Here is a 16,930-nt window from a genome sequence, read left to right as displayed (position 1 = left end):
AGATTGGACAGCCGTGGAATGGTCTCAAAACAACAACCACGCTTCCAGTTGTTTAATTTATCGATGAGCGTTGAAGGTTGTGAGCATAAAGTACGCTAATGGCCGGCTACACGTATTTTCCAATAATGAGCTGGTCAAATCATTGATTGCCAAAAGCAACTTTGGTTTGAAATGTGGAAAGATACATCCCAGATCTGTATTGGAAGCTTTTATTACTTGGAAAAAAATATACTAGGTTTTGCTAAACCAAAAAACAGTCACTAAATGCTGCTTCAATGATATTTGTGATTTAGGTGATTTACGCCTGAAGGTATGCAATCGGTATATCAGAAACATTTTTGATTAAAATTCTGGTGCTGTTTTTTATCAAAATCTAGTTCTAAAAATTTATTTGATACGGAGCAATTATCTTCAAAGGCTTCAAAGTATTACAGTCTGAAATTTAAAAAAAATACGTCGAATAAAATAATTCAAATAAAATTATCTATCGATTTCTCACTATGCCGCAACATGATCCCTCAAGCAGCAGAACTCAATCAACTTCATCCTGTGAAGTAACTGTTAACCACTTATCGAAACCACTCCATTATATACTTGCACACTCGTCAACTCATTTAAGCTTTCAGCACGGGCAGCACTAATCATTTACTTCCTCCCGACATTACCATTCAGTGGTCACCCATAGCCACGAGAAAAAAATGCATTTTCATGTGCAACCCTCATCGCCTATGGCTTGCAAACCATGACATACAAACTACAGCAAAACACATTAAAAAAGCTTTTTACCACCACCACCTATTATACCCACTAATGGCAGCGCGCACGATTCATTATAATTACTTACTGGTAGCGACGTTCGGTTACAGTGCGTTTTCACGATTTCCGGATAGCCGTAGATCTTCAGGAACAGAAACGTTCCCTGGATGATGAGGAAAATGAAAATTAATTTTGACATTTATTATAGCACCCGGTGGGCACTGGTGTGTGTGTGTGTATATTGCTGTTGCTGTACTGGAGCTGCTGGAGCCGGTTGTTGTCCGGCTGGTCATTCCACGCTTTGCTGATCGACACACACGCACACGTACGCGTACTGCTTTTCGCTGCTGCACACACTGATTAAAATTACTGTTCACATTCACTTTAAAGTATCTGAAGCTGTGCTTTTACGGAGAAAGTGGATTGAACTTGGACAAATTACCGAGTATATTCATTAGTTAACGATTTTTGGCGAAGAAGGTGCACAAGCACAGCAATCCGATTAAGATAAATGCGAATAGAAGAAAAACCCGTGTTATAAAAATACGTTGAATAAACAATGTTCCATGAAGGTGGAAATTTCCATTCCAGTAAATTTTGCCGTACATGCCCCGTCCAACAAGACCTTGTTCTGTTCCAGTAGAAAAAAAAAACATTGAGGCCTTCAGGGGACAAATGCATGAAGGGCATTTGGATTCTGAGAATTGATTGAAATAGACCTGTCGTCGTCGGTTCGGAGATTTCGGTCCGTTCGGTAGCCGGTATGCGGTATTAGTTTTCCAGCCAAAAAAAAATCCCTGCCAGTGGGGTAGGAACCGTGTCAAGAACATTGACATCTATCTGACGTCTGTCACATTAGTGGTAAGTGACATCTAACCGCTGCCCGGGACTCAAAACTACACACGAATATTTCCATCAATCAACCACGATAATGAACCGTGTGTGTGTGTGAGTGTGGTCGCTCCAGTACAACTAATGCATTGTTTAATTAATTAACGTCGCATCAGCCGCAGGAGCTTTAACATGTAATTTTACTTAACATCACGCTGGAATATTACATTTCAAAGTCCTCATTCCTAGAAAAAAAAACCTGCGGGCAATGAAACACACACAAATGAAAAGGTGAAAAAGATCGGAGCTCAATGTCAACTGGTTTTGTAGCTCAAACGCTTGAACCCCGGGACAGCAGTATGAATAGTCGCTTAATAATGAAAATTTTCTCTTGTGGTTTTTTTTTTCTTCAGTTTGCTCTTCGACTGAATGCGACAAGTGACAAAAAATTGGAGGGGGGGGGGATGGAAATTTGCATAAAATTTCAAACTGCACTCGCTCGCTCTACACTCCATTTTCCTCTTGTGTTTCATGACCAGGACATTGTGAAAGCGACTCCATCAGGTACAGGGTTCGAGGTTCGAGTTTTTTGTTTTCGAATTATTTCTCAGAACACGGGAACCACATACAAAGCGTGATGAAAAATCCGTCCCTTTTTGTTCCACCAAACTAACCCCTTTTCAACGAGATACCCATTTGCGTTTTTTGTCCCTTGAACAGAGTAGAGAATTAGAAGCAGGTGCATTGGATGTGCATTCGGTTGGTGGGTTTGTTTTTTTTTTGTTGGTCCAGTTATGCATGTCCTATAACTCTCCGGCTTCAAAAGTCCGCAACTGACAGAATGCAATTTCACGATGGCATAACGTTTTCGATACGATCATCCCATTCACCCCGAGCACTATCTCGCGCACGGTGGGAGATCGGAAGCGATTTGTGTGTGTGAAGACTGAAACTAGGACTCGGCGCTGAACTCGAGTGGGGAACACATATATTTGAAGAAGAACCAAATAGAGAAGGGATATAAAAAAGGCAACGCAATAAAACAGAGAGGCCACATCAGCAACATCGAGAACGTTTGAGCGATAAATGTGTAAAATAATGCAAACATCCTAACGCCTCTCCAACACACGCCATAATCGGTTCACGATCGTTCACGAGCCTTTGTGGCAAGTGCATTGAAGGAACAGGTGATTTTGAGGGGGAGGGGGAGGTGGGTAGGCAGTTGTTGCATAAAATGCACAAAACATAACGTGTATGTGAGTGTTGTGGCAATGCGTAAATATTTGGTTCGCCTTTGGCAGTAGCAACATAAATTGCAAACAGCGACAACGGTGTTTGGCGTACGAGCATCCCGATGATGATGATGATCACAATGATGATGATGATGATGATGATGGCGATAGTCAAATAATTAAACGCCAATGTCTTTGTTGATTTTCCTCTCCGGTTGTTCGATTCTGCCCTTGTTGTGTGAGAATTAGCTATTCGGCCCAAGCTTGGCACCAGCTGTTGACACAAAAAAGGGATTTAGCTTTATTGGTGGCCTGTGTGTGTGTGTGTGTATTTGCACATTTTCTGTATGAGAAAAAAGGGGATGAAAACGCCGGAGATAATAGGAAAAATCGTCCTTTGTTCTAGTGGCGAATGTGTTTTTGTTGTTGTTGCACTTGGGTGTTTTATGATGATGTTATATAGCGCATGAGATTTAGCTCTCTACTGGTTGCTTTCATGAGGCTGGCTGGGTGAATTTCATATTGATTTGCATAAAATAAATAGGGCTGTTTATTGAGTGAGTTTGCGCTGTTTACTTTAAAATTATATTCTGTGTTGGGATAGGGAAAAAGGATTAAATTTTTATTTGCTTGTTTAGCTTAGCTTGCCTGTTAAACAATCATCTATATAGTTTTACATCAATTTAGAGTGACTTAAAAAATGGTAACTTGTAGCTTACAGTGACGGGCTGTGTAATAAGGCCACGGTGAATTTAGTATTTTTTTTAATTTTACCTTTTTTCAATTTATTGTATAGAGTCAAAGTAGATAACGGCAAAGTAGATATTTTCATAGCTCTATGGAACATGTTCTATGTTTGCATTTCTTATGTTGTGCACGACAGGCTCAACCTTCTAGGCAAATTAAGGGTTGGTATTTGCTCGATAATGTCTTTGTTTGAAAGAAATTTTCAATTATAGAAAGGGTTCAATCGATTCAAACCGTTCAGAAATTGCCATAAATAAGCTTTTACCGTATTTGAAACTAAGCACCTTAACTCCCTTGAAGCGAATTCCCCTTGTAGCTGAATAATCACCAGAACCTACGCACCAGAAGACGGTCTTTAAAGGGATCTGATATATTAGTTTGGCTTAGTCACATTTTGGAGTGGGATGGTTCAAATTTGTCGGAAATGGATTTTTGTATTTTTTTCTATTTTTAAATTCACGGAATTGACAGATCAGGAAATATTCAAAAAAAAATCCATTTCTCAAGTCCAAGTTACTACCGATAGCATGTAAATTTTGACACCTTGTTTTTAACTTATAATAACAGACGTTTGTTTCCTTAAGTTATCATGCATTCAAACAGATACCCTTATTCCAAAGGCAAGTACTGTAAAAGCTTTTTTTCTGTACAATTGTTACAAAATTAAGTTAGAGGAGGTTCGGTTAAATACCACGAACAATCTTCTAATGCGATTGCCTCACTATAATGATATCCAATTTCAAACGCACAAATCTTAAACCGAAATATAACTGCCCTTCCCACTGTGGTATGCGTGCTGCGCGTTCCGACAGATTATTCCGATTGATTAAATACACTGCTCCGAACTTGGGCCGGCATGTGTGCAAAATAGCATGAAACGGTGAAAATTAGCACATTCTACACACGCAACGCAGTTCTTGGTAACGGGCGGAATTTCGGAAACCTGTCACATTTCGCACTTGATTGAGAGATTGGGTTTCCCTTTCGGGTTGTTCGGGCACGGAACTCAATCACTGTCACCTTGCTTAAACTTCATTTATCATAACGCATCTCGCTCTAGCACACACACACACGCACATTCTAGCATAGAAATGACGAAGAAGACCTTCAATAACATATTCATAATCTCGCGTATCGGCCACTCCACCACCGTCACGACCATCACATGCATTCACGTTCTCCGGCGATTATAATATATGCACAAAGCTCCAGAAACAATGTCACTAATTTCGGAACGTTTCCGGGAGCGTTGAAGGCACACCCACACACACACACATGAATGACTGCACATCAGGATAAGTGCACAGCTGCATAACAGAACGGGAAGTTTCGGGGTTTTCGAGATGCAAATTGCGTGTGCGTGGCTGTGTGTGGCTGTTGTTTTAATGGGTGTCCCACATTCGCACACAGGCGCACAAACATTTGCTTAATGTGTGACAGCAGTTTGGGCCACGCTGTCGCACCCGGACACAAGTGGAAATTGGGGAAAATTAATTTTCAATCCAAACCACCGAAACCGTACGTCCGAGGTTTTCCGGCAGCCCAACCACGTTATACATACACACACACGCTGGTGCTTGCGTGCGTTTGTGCCTAGCGATTCCTGCACACTGGGGAGTTTGAGTGTGTCCGCACTGGTTGACCGCGACCGACTGGTTTTGATCGGTCGGTGCACCGTGCGCCCGATCCGAATGTTGGCCTTTCCTGACGTCACTAGACGACGAGCGTTGACGGATCGGAAGATGGTGGAAGGAGGTGGTACTCTATTCAAAAGCCGGCCACACCACACCAGTCAAGTGTTCAAAAACAATTGAAAAGCCGTCCAGAAAAACCATTAGTCGGCTCAACCGCTCGATGCACTTCGATGCACTGCAAGCGTGTAGAATCGCACCGGGGAAGCATTTCTTTCGTCCGGGACCTAGAGGGATAAAGTGTGTCTACACGATGTCTACACGCGAGACTCTCCCGCACTTCGGAATTGCTGTCTTTGGAGATATGTTTATGCGTTGATTAAAGTGCGTCTGGCACGGGGTAGTGACACACGGTAAACAACAGCGCCGGGGTGACGGACGGACGGGACACCACTCCGCGGCACTTGCTGTAGACATCTTTAAGAGAGGGGACACACACAGGCGCACACAGAGCGCGAAGGGGCATGTGAAGCGCAAACAAAACGTTCGTTTGGATAATCAATTCGATTGCAGCGTGGACGTGGCTGGCGGTTTCCACTGGAGTGTATGATCGGTTTGTGTGCGTGAATTTGTTGGGTAACAAGCGACCAACTGTGGTTGCATTGGACGCACGTATAAATAGAAATCCCGACCGCCAAGGAAGTGACTTCCCGACGGGTCGGGTTCAAAAGGGGCTGCAGGGCTGTTTCGCAACTGCAAGTACCTTAAGAGCACTGCACCAAAACTATCCGCGATAGTTTATGAGATCATAGTTCGCAACAATATGTTTGGTAGCGTGTTTGTTTCCAAATTCAATGGAGTGGCAGCATCAATAGCTGCTTGCATACATTACTTCAACCGATACGGGGCGAGGGGAAAATGATTGACTGGTGGTCGAGTGAAACATTCGGTGTACGGACCTGGCAGTATTATTTGTCTGTTCTATTCGCACGACTGACGCCGGTCGCGGAGATGTATCTCTGGGCGTATCTGCACAAACGGCTTGGAATAATATTGAATATTCAATTAAATTTGTGCTGCTCACAGATAGCACAACCCCTCCAAGAAGAAGTATTCAATCCCCACAAAGCCCTTCTCTTTCTCTCCCCGTCTCCCTTTTCCTTCTGAAACTTCACAATAATGAATAATCAACGCATGGGTCGCAGAGATCCAGGAATCCAGAAATCTTGTACCCATCAATTAAACCCGAAGGCTACAAGGTATGATGCCGGGGAAATGATGCTTTCTTCGAATCAACTGAACCAAACGGCTTCATCGTATCGTTTGTCAACTCGTGCCACCGTTGATTGATATAAATACGGACGCAGGATAGGACGCCCAGCGCTGCAAACTGTAAACGTTGTAAAGTTACTATATTAAATGAACTCATCAGCCACTCGAGATGCGAAGCACACTGCTGGAAGTGGATCTGTAAGACAGACAGGCTTGTCGGTTGTGTTTAACCGCACGGCAAGTCAGTAGTCGGCTGCGTAAGTGTAGCTCTTACTCGCGTAAGTCATAATCAATCGAAGTCTTCGTCCGTCTTCGGTACAGACACCAGACTGGTAGGTTGGTAGGTAGCTGTAATTCAACAGCACATTGGTACGCAAGTGAAGATGGGGCCGGTGTGTCTATTTCTTGAGCGTATAAATGGGGAATGTAAATACAAGCTGAGGTTGGCTGAGCTTCCCGCTCCGGGTTCCTCAGTTCCGCAGTGAGGATGAAGTGATGTGGCCGCGCGTTGGCAGATATCACCAGGATTACCAACCAATCGTTCTTAGCCGGGGCTCGTGCCTAGGGAAGCGTGCGAACGTACTCGTTAGCATTAATTTACTATCATCATCACCGTACCGTGCGCAATAGTATGTACGGCCTGTGTGGTTGTGTCTGGTGCAGCCGATACTGAAAAGGGCCACTAGAAGGGTGAATCAATTCGTGTTAGGCTCGATGCTATCGACAGCTCTTCGAGAGAGAGAGAGTGCGAGCGAGAGTGGGTCTTGGATTTCTTGGATTTCTTGGAAGCCGGGCGAGGTCCTGCATCGCATGGAATGCTCCGATGCGAATGCTCGAAACCGTTTGACCGTGTGCATTGCGCTTGGCAGTGGGGTCAGATTATCGTCCAGCTGGTTTGTTTGTGCATTTCAATTTACCAAATCAGATTACACACACACGCACGCTCGCCGTGCATCCGGCAACCGACTATTACCGCTGCTTCAGTATCTTGTTTCGATGCTTCTAGGTTAGGTATCCGCTGGTGGTGAGAGGAGCATGAAGAAATTGATTTATTCCCGTTCGTTGATTTCTTAAGCGCTGGGCACGATACGATGAACGTATCTGCACGTACCGAAAGTACGCACGCATTGGCGTACGACGACGACTACTACGGTCGAATAAATCTTTTTCTCCTGCCAATGAGCTGCAGTGAATCCGGGAAAATCCATTCCCATCGTCGCATTCCGGGTTTTTGTGTTTGCCCCAAACCCCAGTCCAATCCAGCGTTGCTTCTATCGAAAGCCTTTCTTCGGTAGCCTTGCTGCGAACGAATGAAGCGAACGTGACCGAAGGCTTGTGCGAAGGATGAGTTTGTTTTAGAATTATGGGGACGGTATGATAATAGAAAATGATCGATCCGATCAGGATGCTGGGGCGGTGGTGGTTGTAGAGATATATGATACCGCTACAAAGATACGACGTTTCGCAAGGAACGCAATACGGTTTGTTGCTGCTGGCAATGACAGGAATGGCATTTGACAGCTGGGCAAGCGTCTGATGGCTAATGAGAACCGTACCCGGCCGAAGGATCATAATTGATGGTCAATGGCGTTGTTGGAACGCTGTTTGTTGTGCGTGTGTGTGTATTGGAAACCTGATTGTGTTGTAACAATGACCTTTGAAGATTTCTATCTAGTTGTTTACTTTTAAAGTCTGTATTAAACTATATTCGAGGTGATAGCGAGGAGGTCTTCAGCAGGAAGGGGTATGAATTCCCATCTAGACGTCTCCGTACGCAGTACAGACCATCTAGCTCCCGGTAAAATCAAGTCACAGAATCTGGCATTCTGGCAAGTGGCAGGCCTTAACCTGTTGAGTTTGTAGTGCCAATGAAGGAGAATTATATTATCAACGCTCATATAAATCTTGAAAATATAAAGTTTTGGGACGGGATAGACACTCACTTTAATTCCAACGTAAGACTGCTTGGACAGGGAAGTAGTTCGCTAGGTTTTTACTCCGGGACTTGTGAAGCCTCAACGATCCTATTTATAGGATAATGAAAAAAAAACCTCCTGGTCGAAAGGAACAGTTGAGTAGTCATCCAGAAATTTAATAATAATTAACGCTTAAAGCACTTCCAATGCAGCCAATAAGTATTGTTCATCTCCAGAAGGCCCCTCGAAAGCTTTCGAAAGAGTTATTTCCGCAAATATGCTTCCACTCGCATTTCAACCCCAAACAGAAAGACTCTAAGGATTACTACGGCCTAAAACCATTACTAGACCTAATGCACTCACCGACTCAGACTCGACGAGAGAGTTTTGGGGTTATTTCCCATTTTTCAACCCGCACACCATTAGCAGTAGTCATCGTAGCTGGCTCCCGCTGTGGAGGTTAGTAGTGCAAGGGACAGTACAAAAGTTGGACAGCCACCGGTTGTTTGTCAACCGACCGGTTGACACGTGCCAGCGTGCGCATGAACACAGTTTTTCCCGGGGCCCCACACAGTTGGGGTTGATTGCGAAAAAATCAACCATCCCGGTGGGGGGGGGGGGGGGGGGATGTCCGCAGGGTGGAAAAGTTTATCCCAAGCGACCGTACTTAATACGCAACTGAACGCACCGGACCACACGGTTCGGGCTGTTCATCTGAACGGAACGAATGAGAAGCTGGGAGTCGTCCAGTGTGTTGTGGTCAGCACGAGATGAAGCAGCACAGTGGAACCCCCCCCCCCCCCCCATCGTCCGAGGGGGTTAGCGTAACCTTACTTCAAGTGCTTTGTAAATATGGTTGGCCTGATGGAATTATGCCCTTTCTGTTGGTACTTCCCTGGTGAGTACCGTTCCGCTCGGTGTGGCGTGGAGCGGTATCTTCCCCCGGGCAGGAAGATGTGTTCCTTTAATCCTTCAGGGCATGCTACTTTGGACCGAGAGCTAGTAGCTGTTGTTGTCGGTCCTTGAGTGGACGGCTAGATGGGTCAAGAAGACCATCAAGAAAACATTATACTTTTCGGAGAGGTGAACGGCGGAAAAGAACTTTTTCTTGCGTTTACCTGCCTTTCCTCTGGAGCTGAGTGACATGAGTTTTATTCCCTTGGATACTATCCTACCATTACCTGAAGTTGGTCTGAGTGACACATAATGCTGGAATTCCTATTTTTTTTCAACATATCCCTTTTAGCAGTTCAGAGTCCAGTCCATTCCTGGACAGGGAGTCAATTCGTTCCGGGATGTTGACCATTTACAAGATAATTTCACGGAAGTCAATCGACAGGCACGCAGCTGTTACCGAAACTTGCGCACTCTCCGGGTAAGAGCTTCCGAGAGCCGCTCCGGATCGATATTATCATGAACCGGAAACAAACAAACGAATGATAACCAGCGCTTTTCCTCTTCCTCTCTTGGTCCCCTCCTCGCTCATCTAAATTATAACATAACTGTCATGCGAATCATCTAAACAGCTCCATAATTCCTCCAATGAAGTTGTTGCGAAGGCACAATTGAATAGCAGCAGAGGCACTTTCTTCTCCTAACGCTCGTGAACGATCGTGAATGGAAAATTGCTGTAGCTCATAAAACTGGTAGCACAATGCACACAAAAAAGGCCCCATGGTGTAGGAAATGGCATAAAGACACACACACACACACAGCGAAAGAACTTACTTTCTCAATTGCAATAAATGCCAAAAAAGATGGCATCGTAATAACAATCGGCTGATAATATTTATTTTCCAGACGGGTGTTTTCCACTTTTCGTTTTTATTCCCTGTTCCCTCTTTCTTTCTGATTTTTCCTTGAGAGAACTTCAGAAAATGATCGTACCCGGCATCGGGCGCAGCTGGTGTTACGTCGTAAAAGTTTTTCTCCTGCGAAAGTCTCGTCTGGTTTTGGGAAACGGAGGCACAGCGAGGGAAGCAAAAATACGGAAAAAAAGCGTCAACTTTTCCTTCACAATTTCCCACAGTGTGTGTGTGTGAGAGGTTTTCGTATGTTTTCCCTCCCGTTCTTCAGTTAGTTAAAAATTTGTCCCATTTTTCGTTCGCTCTCAATTCAAATCTGATTGAGGCTCTGGATGTGTTCAGTCTTGCTTGCCCAGGATATCGAAGAAAGGAATCCTCAGGACACGTGACAGTATGTGTGTGTTCTCCTCCGATTTTCCCCACCTCTCCGTCGTTTTCTCTTGCCATGCATTTTGATGCGATTTGGATTCCATATGGAACGGGTTTCACCATTACGAACCGGATCTGAGTGTTGGCGATCTGAGCGTGCTCGATAGAGCACATAAGTGTGTTGCTTCGCCGTTCCGGTGAAGCTCGCTGTCACCGGATACATTAGCAGTAGTCCGACGAACCGAATGGTTAGTTGGGACAGCAGGAAAAAAAAACCCTTGCCTGGTTGAGTATTAAATTTTTAACCCATCGCAATCCAGCGGTGTAGTTTTCCGAGCCCATTTCCACACGCCCGTGACCGAGAAGCGAACGAGGAGCCATTTTTTGAAAACTAAACCGGAGTACGATTAGGATAAGTTTTCGGTTCGTTTTACCGTTTTCGGCGAGGAGTTTTGGGTGTGTTTTTTTCCCTTCACCCAGCACGATATGTGTAGGCCAGTCACATACGTTCACCGAAAATAGTACGGTGTGCAGAAGCACAAAGTGTCGTCTTTCGGGCGGTCGGGCTTTCAACAGTGTCCCCGAAAAGGTCAAGATGTAACGCTTTTCGGGCTGCCGGACGACATGGAGTCGGTGTCAGTTGGAGAGCAAACAAGAAGACTATCCAGACACTTTTTGCTACACCGAGCCGTGCACAAGATAAGGACACCGTGGCCTTCGGTTTTTGCTGCAGACCGTTTTGTCCCACCGTCTGTCACCACCGTCTGGCTCATCTCGGGATCATTTTTCCGTTGTCGAGTTTTCTGGACTAGTCGAAACGAGTCTGGCGGGGGGGGGGGGGGGGAATGGGACACAGCCAAACGAACACAAAAGGACACAAAAAAACTCGAGCCCAAGATAACTTGCTCGTTGTGTTGGTCTTTCGTTTACATTTTCTTCCGTTGGTTTGGTGCTTGGGCCGCTTGTTTTTTTTTCGGCATCGGCATCGAATTTGTATCCAATCGACTTTCGGTTGGTAATATGCTTTCTATCGGCCAGCTTATCATCGATGCACGGTACACGGTTTCGTGATCGGCGATTGCTGACCTCTCCGTAGCGACTGCCACCTAAAGTGGGGAGCTCAGGATTTGGAAGGTTTTCCACAGACGCGTTTTGATGAGCCGTTTCGTTATTATGCAAAACGATGTTTTATTCAACCGATGTGCCGTGTGAATGATGATGATTCGTTAAGAGATGGTACCGATACGATAAGGGCGTGCAATTTCGATGCAAAACGTTTCGGAAACGTTGAATCGAACACAAAAAGAAATCATTCCGTCTGCTAGTCGAAAGCGTCTGTGCCATCTTTCGTTGTTGTTTGCAGGAAATTATTCATTTGATTCATGCATTGTGAGGAATGAAATTCAACAGCAGCTGAGGGGAGCAAGAGAATGTTTCGATCGAAGGCAATTTAAAACAAAATGCTTTGTGCTTTGGGCAGAAAATATCCAAGAATAACAGTGTATTGTTCTCGCTTCTGGCGTTAAAGTTGTACGGAAATAATTGTGGATTTTCATAGAAAGCGATCATCGATTCAGAGGGCATTATCATGTTTTCAAATAGCTTCAGGGTGATGTATCAGTGGAAAACGGTGGCGTTATTGATTAAATCCATCGTATTATTTTCCTATAGCAAACACATAAAATCATCGGCTTAAAAAAATTGTACACAATGGTATTCAAAGTAAAAGAGGGTTTCGTTCAAGCTGTCCTTACAATTACGTTTAAAGCCTGATTGAAATATTTGCTTTTCAGTCGCTTTAAGAAAAGTTTCAGCTTAAATAGAGTTCATGCAAATTCTAATTTATAATCAATTTTATCGTTCGTAATAGCAGCTCTAAATTAAAACTCATAGCAAAGTATGCAATCCTCATAACATAACGCCTGAAATTATGCAATCGGTTGTTAGACAAGGTTGTGTCCCGCGGAAGGAATTTTCCTTTTCTTCTTTTTTACTCAAATTAATGCACATGTCTTTAAAGTAAATTAAAAAACTATGTATTCGAGTAAAATAACTCTTTTATGAAAAATGAAATACTGATCATAGCTGTTCTATCTTCAAATTGAGTCAAAATCTAATAGAAAATCTTTACAGCGTTTAACTTAGCTATTCATGTAATTAAAAATAGTATCAAAAGGGTCGCTTTACCGCCAGGTTGTCTGTACGCCTTATCGAAACCGATTTGGTCCTGTCCAGTAACACTAGCATTGGTATTGAATGAAAAATCAATAGCATCGCTGTACAATCGGACCATTTAACCGTTCCCTTACGGTAATTTTCTAAACCGAATCTAAGGCATTGATTGTGCTCCAAATTGCCTTTCAGCTTACCTTTACTCTCCATTCCCACCAGCTCCCCTTCATTCTTTCGTGCTACCATCAATGAATAATAATTAGTAATCAAAAAGCTTCTATTCTCTTCGCTTCACCATCCAGCAATACCACCCCCCAAAAGGACCTCTCCCCTACTCGCCCACGCCAGCCGAACAACCGAGGCTAGAAAATAATCAGAACTACTAAAAAGGACGTCCGGAAATGGGATTATACGTTCAGGGCTAATTGAGCCAGTGTCAGTGTTCGGTGCGTGGCGCGGCAGAGAAATGCTTCCAATGTACCGAATTACATCTGATTTTGGGTTCGCTCCATTATATCGGATGTTGCGGAACAGAGGGGGCGACCGGGGGGAGTGCGTGAGTGAGTGGTGCTATGTTACTTGTTCCGGGGTTTGTTCCGGTGTTCCGAGTCCGACTCGTTGGTGACTCGTTGGTGTACAACGTGTTTGTCTAACATGGATGATGGTTGATGTTGGTGGTGGTGTGCGTGTGTTTTGTGTGCATCGACAAAGGAATCGGCAAAGAAGCGACGGCTGACAGGACGCTCAAACAATAGGCGCACTCCGGTGTGTGAAATGCACGAGCTTCCTTTTACTGCTTGAGCAAGGCACGCTGGTACAAGCGGCAGCGTTGTGTAGCTGGGGCGAAGTAATGTGCCATTTTCGGCGCTTCCGGTGTCGATGTTGCTTTGCGCGCCATATGGACACGGACACGCACGGTAATTGATACGATCTTGTCCGAGGTTGTTGCTCGGCCGGATTACGTTAATGACGATGATAATGCCCGTTAGTGGGGTTGGTTTCTGTAATCAACTACTGCACGTTGGTGAAATGAGGACCATGGTGTGTGTGTGTGTGTGTTTTCTTGGGGGAAATTGGAATATGAGGCTTATTATCGATTTTGATGCTTAGAAAGCATTAAGAAGAATCCTGAAAATATTGTTTTTAATTAAGAATTGAATGGAATTTTACTCCAACAGCGATAAATAAACGCAAACGGTTCCATAAATTACTTTCCTTCCTGTCGTCTGCTCTAATCGGACACTTGTACGTTAAACGCTCTTAGAAAGTGCTCCCGGTCTTCAGATGCATCGTCACGCTAATAAATCAAATAATCACACTCTGTCAGCTTGATTGCACCGGCAATGCAGAGGAGTTGCTTTGGTCTTTTCCTTCTTCCCATCTTTCTCCTCGGCTGTGGAAGATTTATTCATCTTCATTGCATGCAGATTAGTTATCGCTTTTCCCTTGCCTGTCGGCTGGCTGTCTTGTGATAGTTGCTTTCTGCCCGTCCTTTGGTGGCGGCACACGTCAATCAAAATCAAAATCCAATCGCTCTAACAGGATATACAGAGCACGAAGCATATAAAAGCCCGCTTCTTCCTTCCTTTCTTCCCCCCCCCCCGCCTCTATCCTGTTAGATGCTTTACCCCTTTCCGGTGTTCCATTCGCGTAACATGTCGCGTCAATTTTGTAACCAAATCCGTTTCCGTCCGCCAATCACGTCACGTCATTTATCATTTCTGCATGCTTCTCCGGTCGAAAGCTGCTCGCTCGGTTTTTTTTCTTGCAACTCGTGAACGTGTGTGTGTGTTCTCTAACACTGGTGACAGTCGAGCTTTTATAGCCTCCGTAGCATTGGAGCATGGTTCGGAAAATAATAATTGATTGTGGAGTGAATTTTAGCTCTTTTACAGCAGTGAATAGCAGAGCTTTTGGAAGCCGAGAAATTTGCTACGGAAACACGCGATGGAAAGCATTGGAATGAAATTATGAAATAAAAGCGTGTTGTGCTAATTCCGACCCTCATTTGCTTGTTACCGTGATGAGGTGGTGCTTTTTTGAGGTTATGGAGCAAGAAACTAGCTTTTTGGGTTTCATTCAAACATTTGTTTGAACTGTGACAAATGGGAGTTTGCTCCTGCTATAGTTTCACTTTCGGAGCCAAAAATGTAAATCAATATGATTACTATTCACAAAGGTAGCTGTGTCATGCTTGAAATTATTCACGAGCCACCAGGCGTCTCCATTACGTGTGGTGTAAGAAATACGTGGCGTGTAACTTAATTTATTGTACCCTAACGATATTAATGCTGTGCTGTGGCAGAAGAAGAATGAATCATAACTGTTTTGCACGAAAAAACACAATGGTTGTGGTTTATATTTTCGATACTAAATTCAAAAATTCAAGTTCCGCATGACACTCGAAAATTATTTCAATGACTCTCACAACCAATTTTCCATTCAACTTTCAACCAGAAAAGACTTTTTTATAATGATTTCGTAAGAAAAATATGGTGTATATTAGTGCTACAACACTAACATTACAGCTGTCATTGTTAAGTCAACTACACCACCCGCCAGAGCCATCTGTTGCCAAACGATGGAAGTATAATAAATATCCCCATTGAATTGACTTTTTGCTTCTTATAAAATACAAATGACTAAGCAAAACAGCCCTTCCAATTGAATTAGAAGTCACGATAAAAAAAAACGAAGACCTAAGGCTCGTTTTTGAAAAATGATTTCCAGTCAAATAATGCCTGTTGAACAAAGAGCTTCCGATGGATGGATGGCGGGAGCGCAAAAACTCCAGGTAGAGGTAAGCCTTTTGCTTAGATGCCGTGACGATAAGCAACGCTGCTTTGAAAGCAAGCTCGGAACCGAAATTCAATCATCTTAAACACAGTTTTACTCGTTACACCGGTTCGCGTGTGAGGCTCCTGCTTTTACACTCTTTTCTTCAACCTTTAACCGGAAAACGGAATGTGACAGCCACACAACCACTCACACAAATGGCATGGTGCCTTCCGTCGAATGGCGAGTCATCTGCAGATCACTTTCTGCGGAACTGTTAATCGACTGTGCCGGGGGACGCTTTGTGTGCCAGTGTCATCCGTTTCTTCCCAGCCGTCCTGTTGTAAATTGGTTGCGAATAGGTGCGACCAGGTAGACGAATCCAGCTTCCGGACGAGTCGATTCGTGGCTGATATATTCAATGCAAATGATAGCTCAATGGAAAATGGGAAGGTTTGAAGGTGAGCGAGAAGAAGCACTTTGCCGGCTTGCTGCTTCTTCGAACCGGATCCGAATGTGTGTCGGTGATGGTGTAAGATGTCCTGCCTTGGTGGAAAAGGCTGTGAATCGTTTGAAAACGGAAACGGGTCGAATCGAGCTTGAGATAGAGGATGGCAGAGACTGCGAGCCAGTAGAAGATGGTATCGCACAGTTTATTAAATTATTCCACATCATATCAGCCCGTCCCCGTTCGGTGTACCGACAACGGTTCTAATGCCTCGGTCGTAATAATAACGGGCCAATAGTGGTTGTAGTTGCGGTCGTAATAGTCGCCGTACACACCGTCGGCATCCTTGTACGTTGAAAGTTCGCTTCGCTTTCCCGGAACATGAATCTGTGATCGGATGCAGCAGTAGTCGTAATAAATATTGTAATACTTTTAAGCGGGGTTGTACGGGAATGTAGAACATGGTTGTTTGAGCGGTAAAGCACTAGCGCCAATTTTTTTTTTGTAAAGTACTGAGGAGACATTTTCGTTATCGGGGTGTGCCGAGATGGCTGTTAGGAATGTTTCTGACAAGGGTAATGTTTTAGTTAATGTGTGTGGTTTCCGGTGGCAGTTATTTTATAATGTTTTGCCATAAAGGAGAATAGGGTTGGAGTTTAAAGCTTTAGGCCGAAATATTAGAATGACCAGTGTGAGTGTTGGAGCTATGAGATTCAAGGTTGTTGAGGCCTATGATGACTTAAGTTAGAAATTTAATCAGTTTTTTTTACAAAGTCGACTTATTATATTACTATTATGGTAACAGATCAGGTTTTTAACCAAATCGCCACTTATTTGACATGATTCCTTATGACTCAACTGTTCTAACTTATCTTCAAGTTTTTCTGTGAGACCATTATGTCAACTATTTCTTGTAAAACTACCAGACACAAAAGTTCTTTCTCCATCATACATTATAAACCAGCAGTACATCGTA

General features: G+C 43.9%; 1 protein-coding gene across 10 annotated transcripts in view; it reads right to left on the bottom strand.

Moving 5' to 3' along the window:
* Positions 1-16,930, bottom strand: part of LOC118509818 (collagen alpha-1(XVIII) chain) — a 189,726-nt gene that overhangs the window by 65,224 nt on the left and 107,572 nt on the right. For 9 of the 10 annotated variants that reach the window (XM_036050971.1, XM_036050970.1, XM_036050975.1 and 6 more), the window contains exon 5: positions 845-919. The exons of the other annotated variant lie outside the window; for it this stretch is intronic. In XM_036050971.1, coding sequence (XP_035906864.1) covers positions 845-919 — 75 coding nt within the window. The remainder of the gene's footprint in view (positions 1-844; positions 920-16,930) is intronic. 10 annotated transcript variants of the gene reach the window in all.

The sequence above is a fragment of the Anopheles stephensi genome, chromosome 3, assembly GCF_013141755.1.
Source record: "Anopheles stephensi strain Indian chromosome 3, UCI_ANSTEP_V1.0, whole genome shotgun sequence".
Lineage (NCBI taxonomy): Eukaryota > Metazoa > Arthropoda > Insecta > Diptera > Culicidae > Anopheles > Anopheles stephensi.
This window is presented reverse-complemented; position numbering and strand designations above follow the sequence as displayed.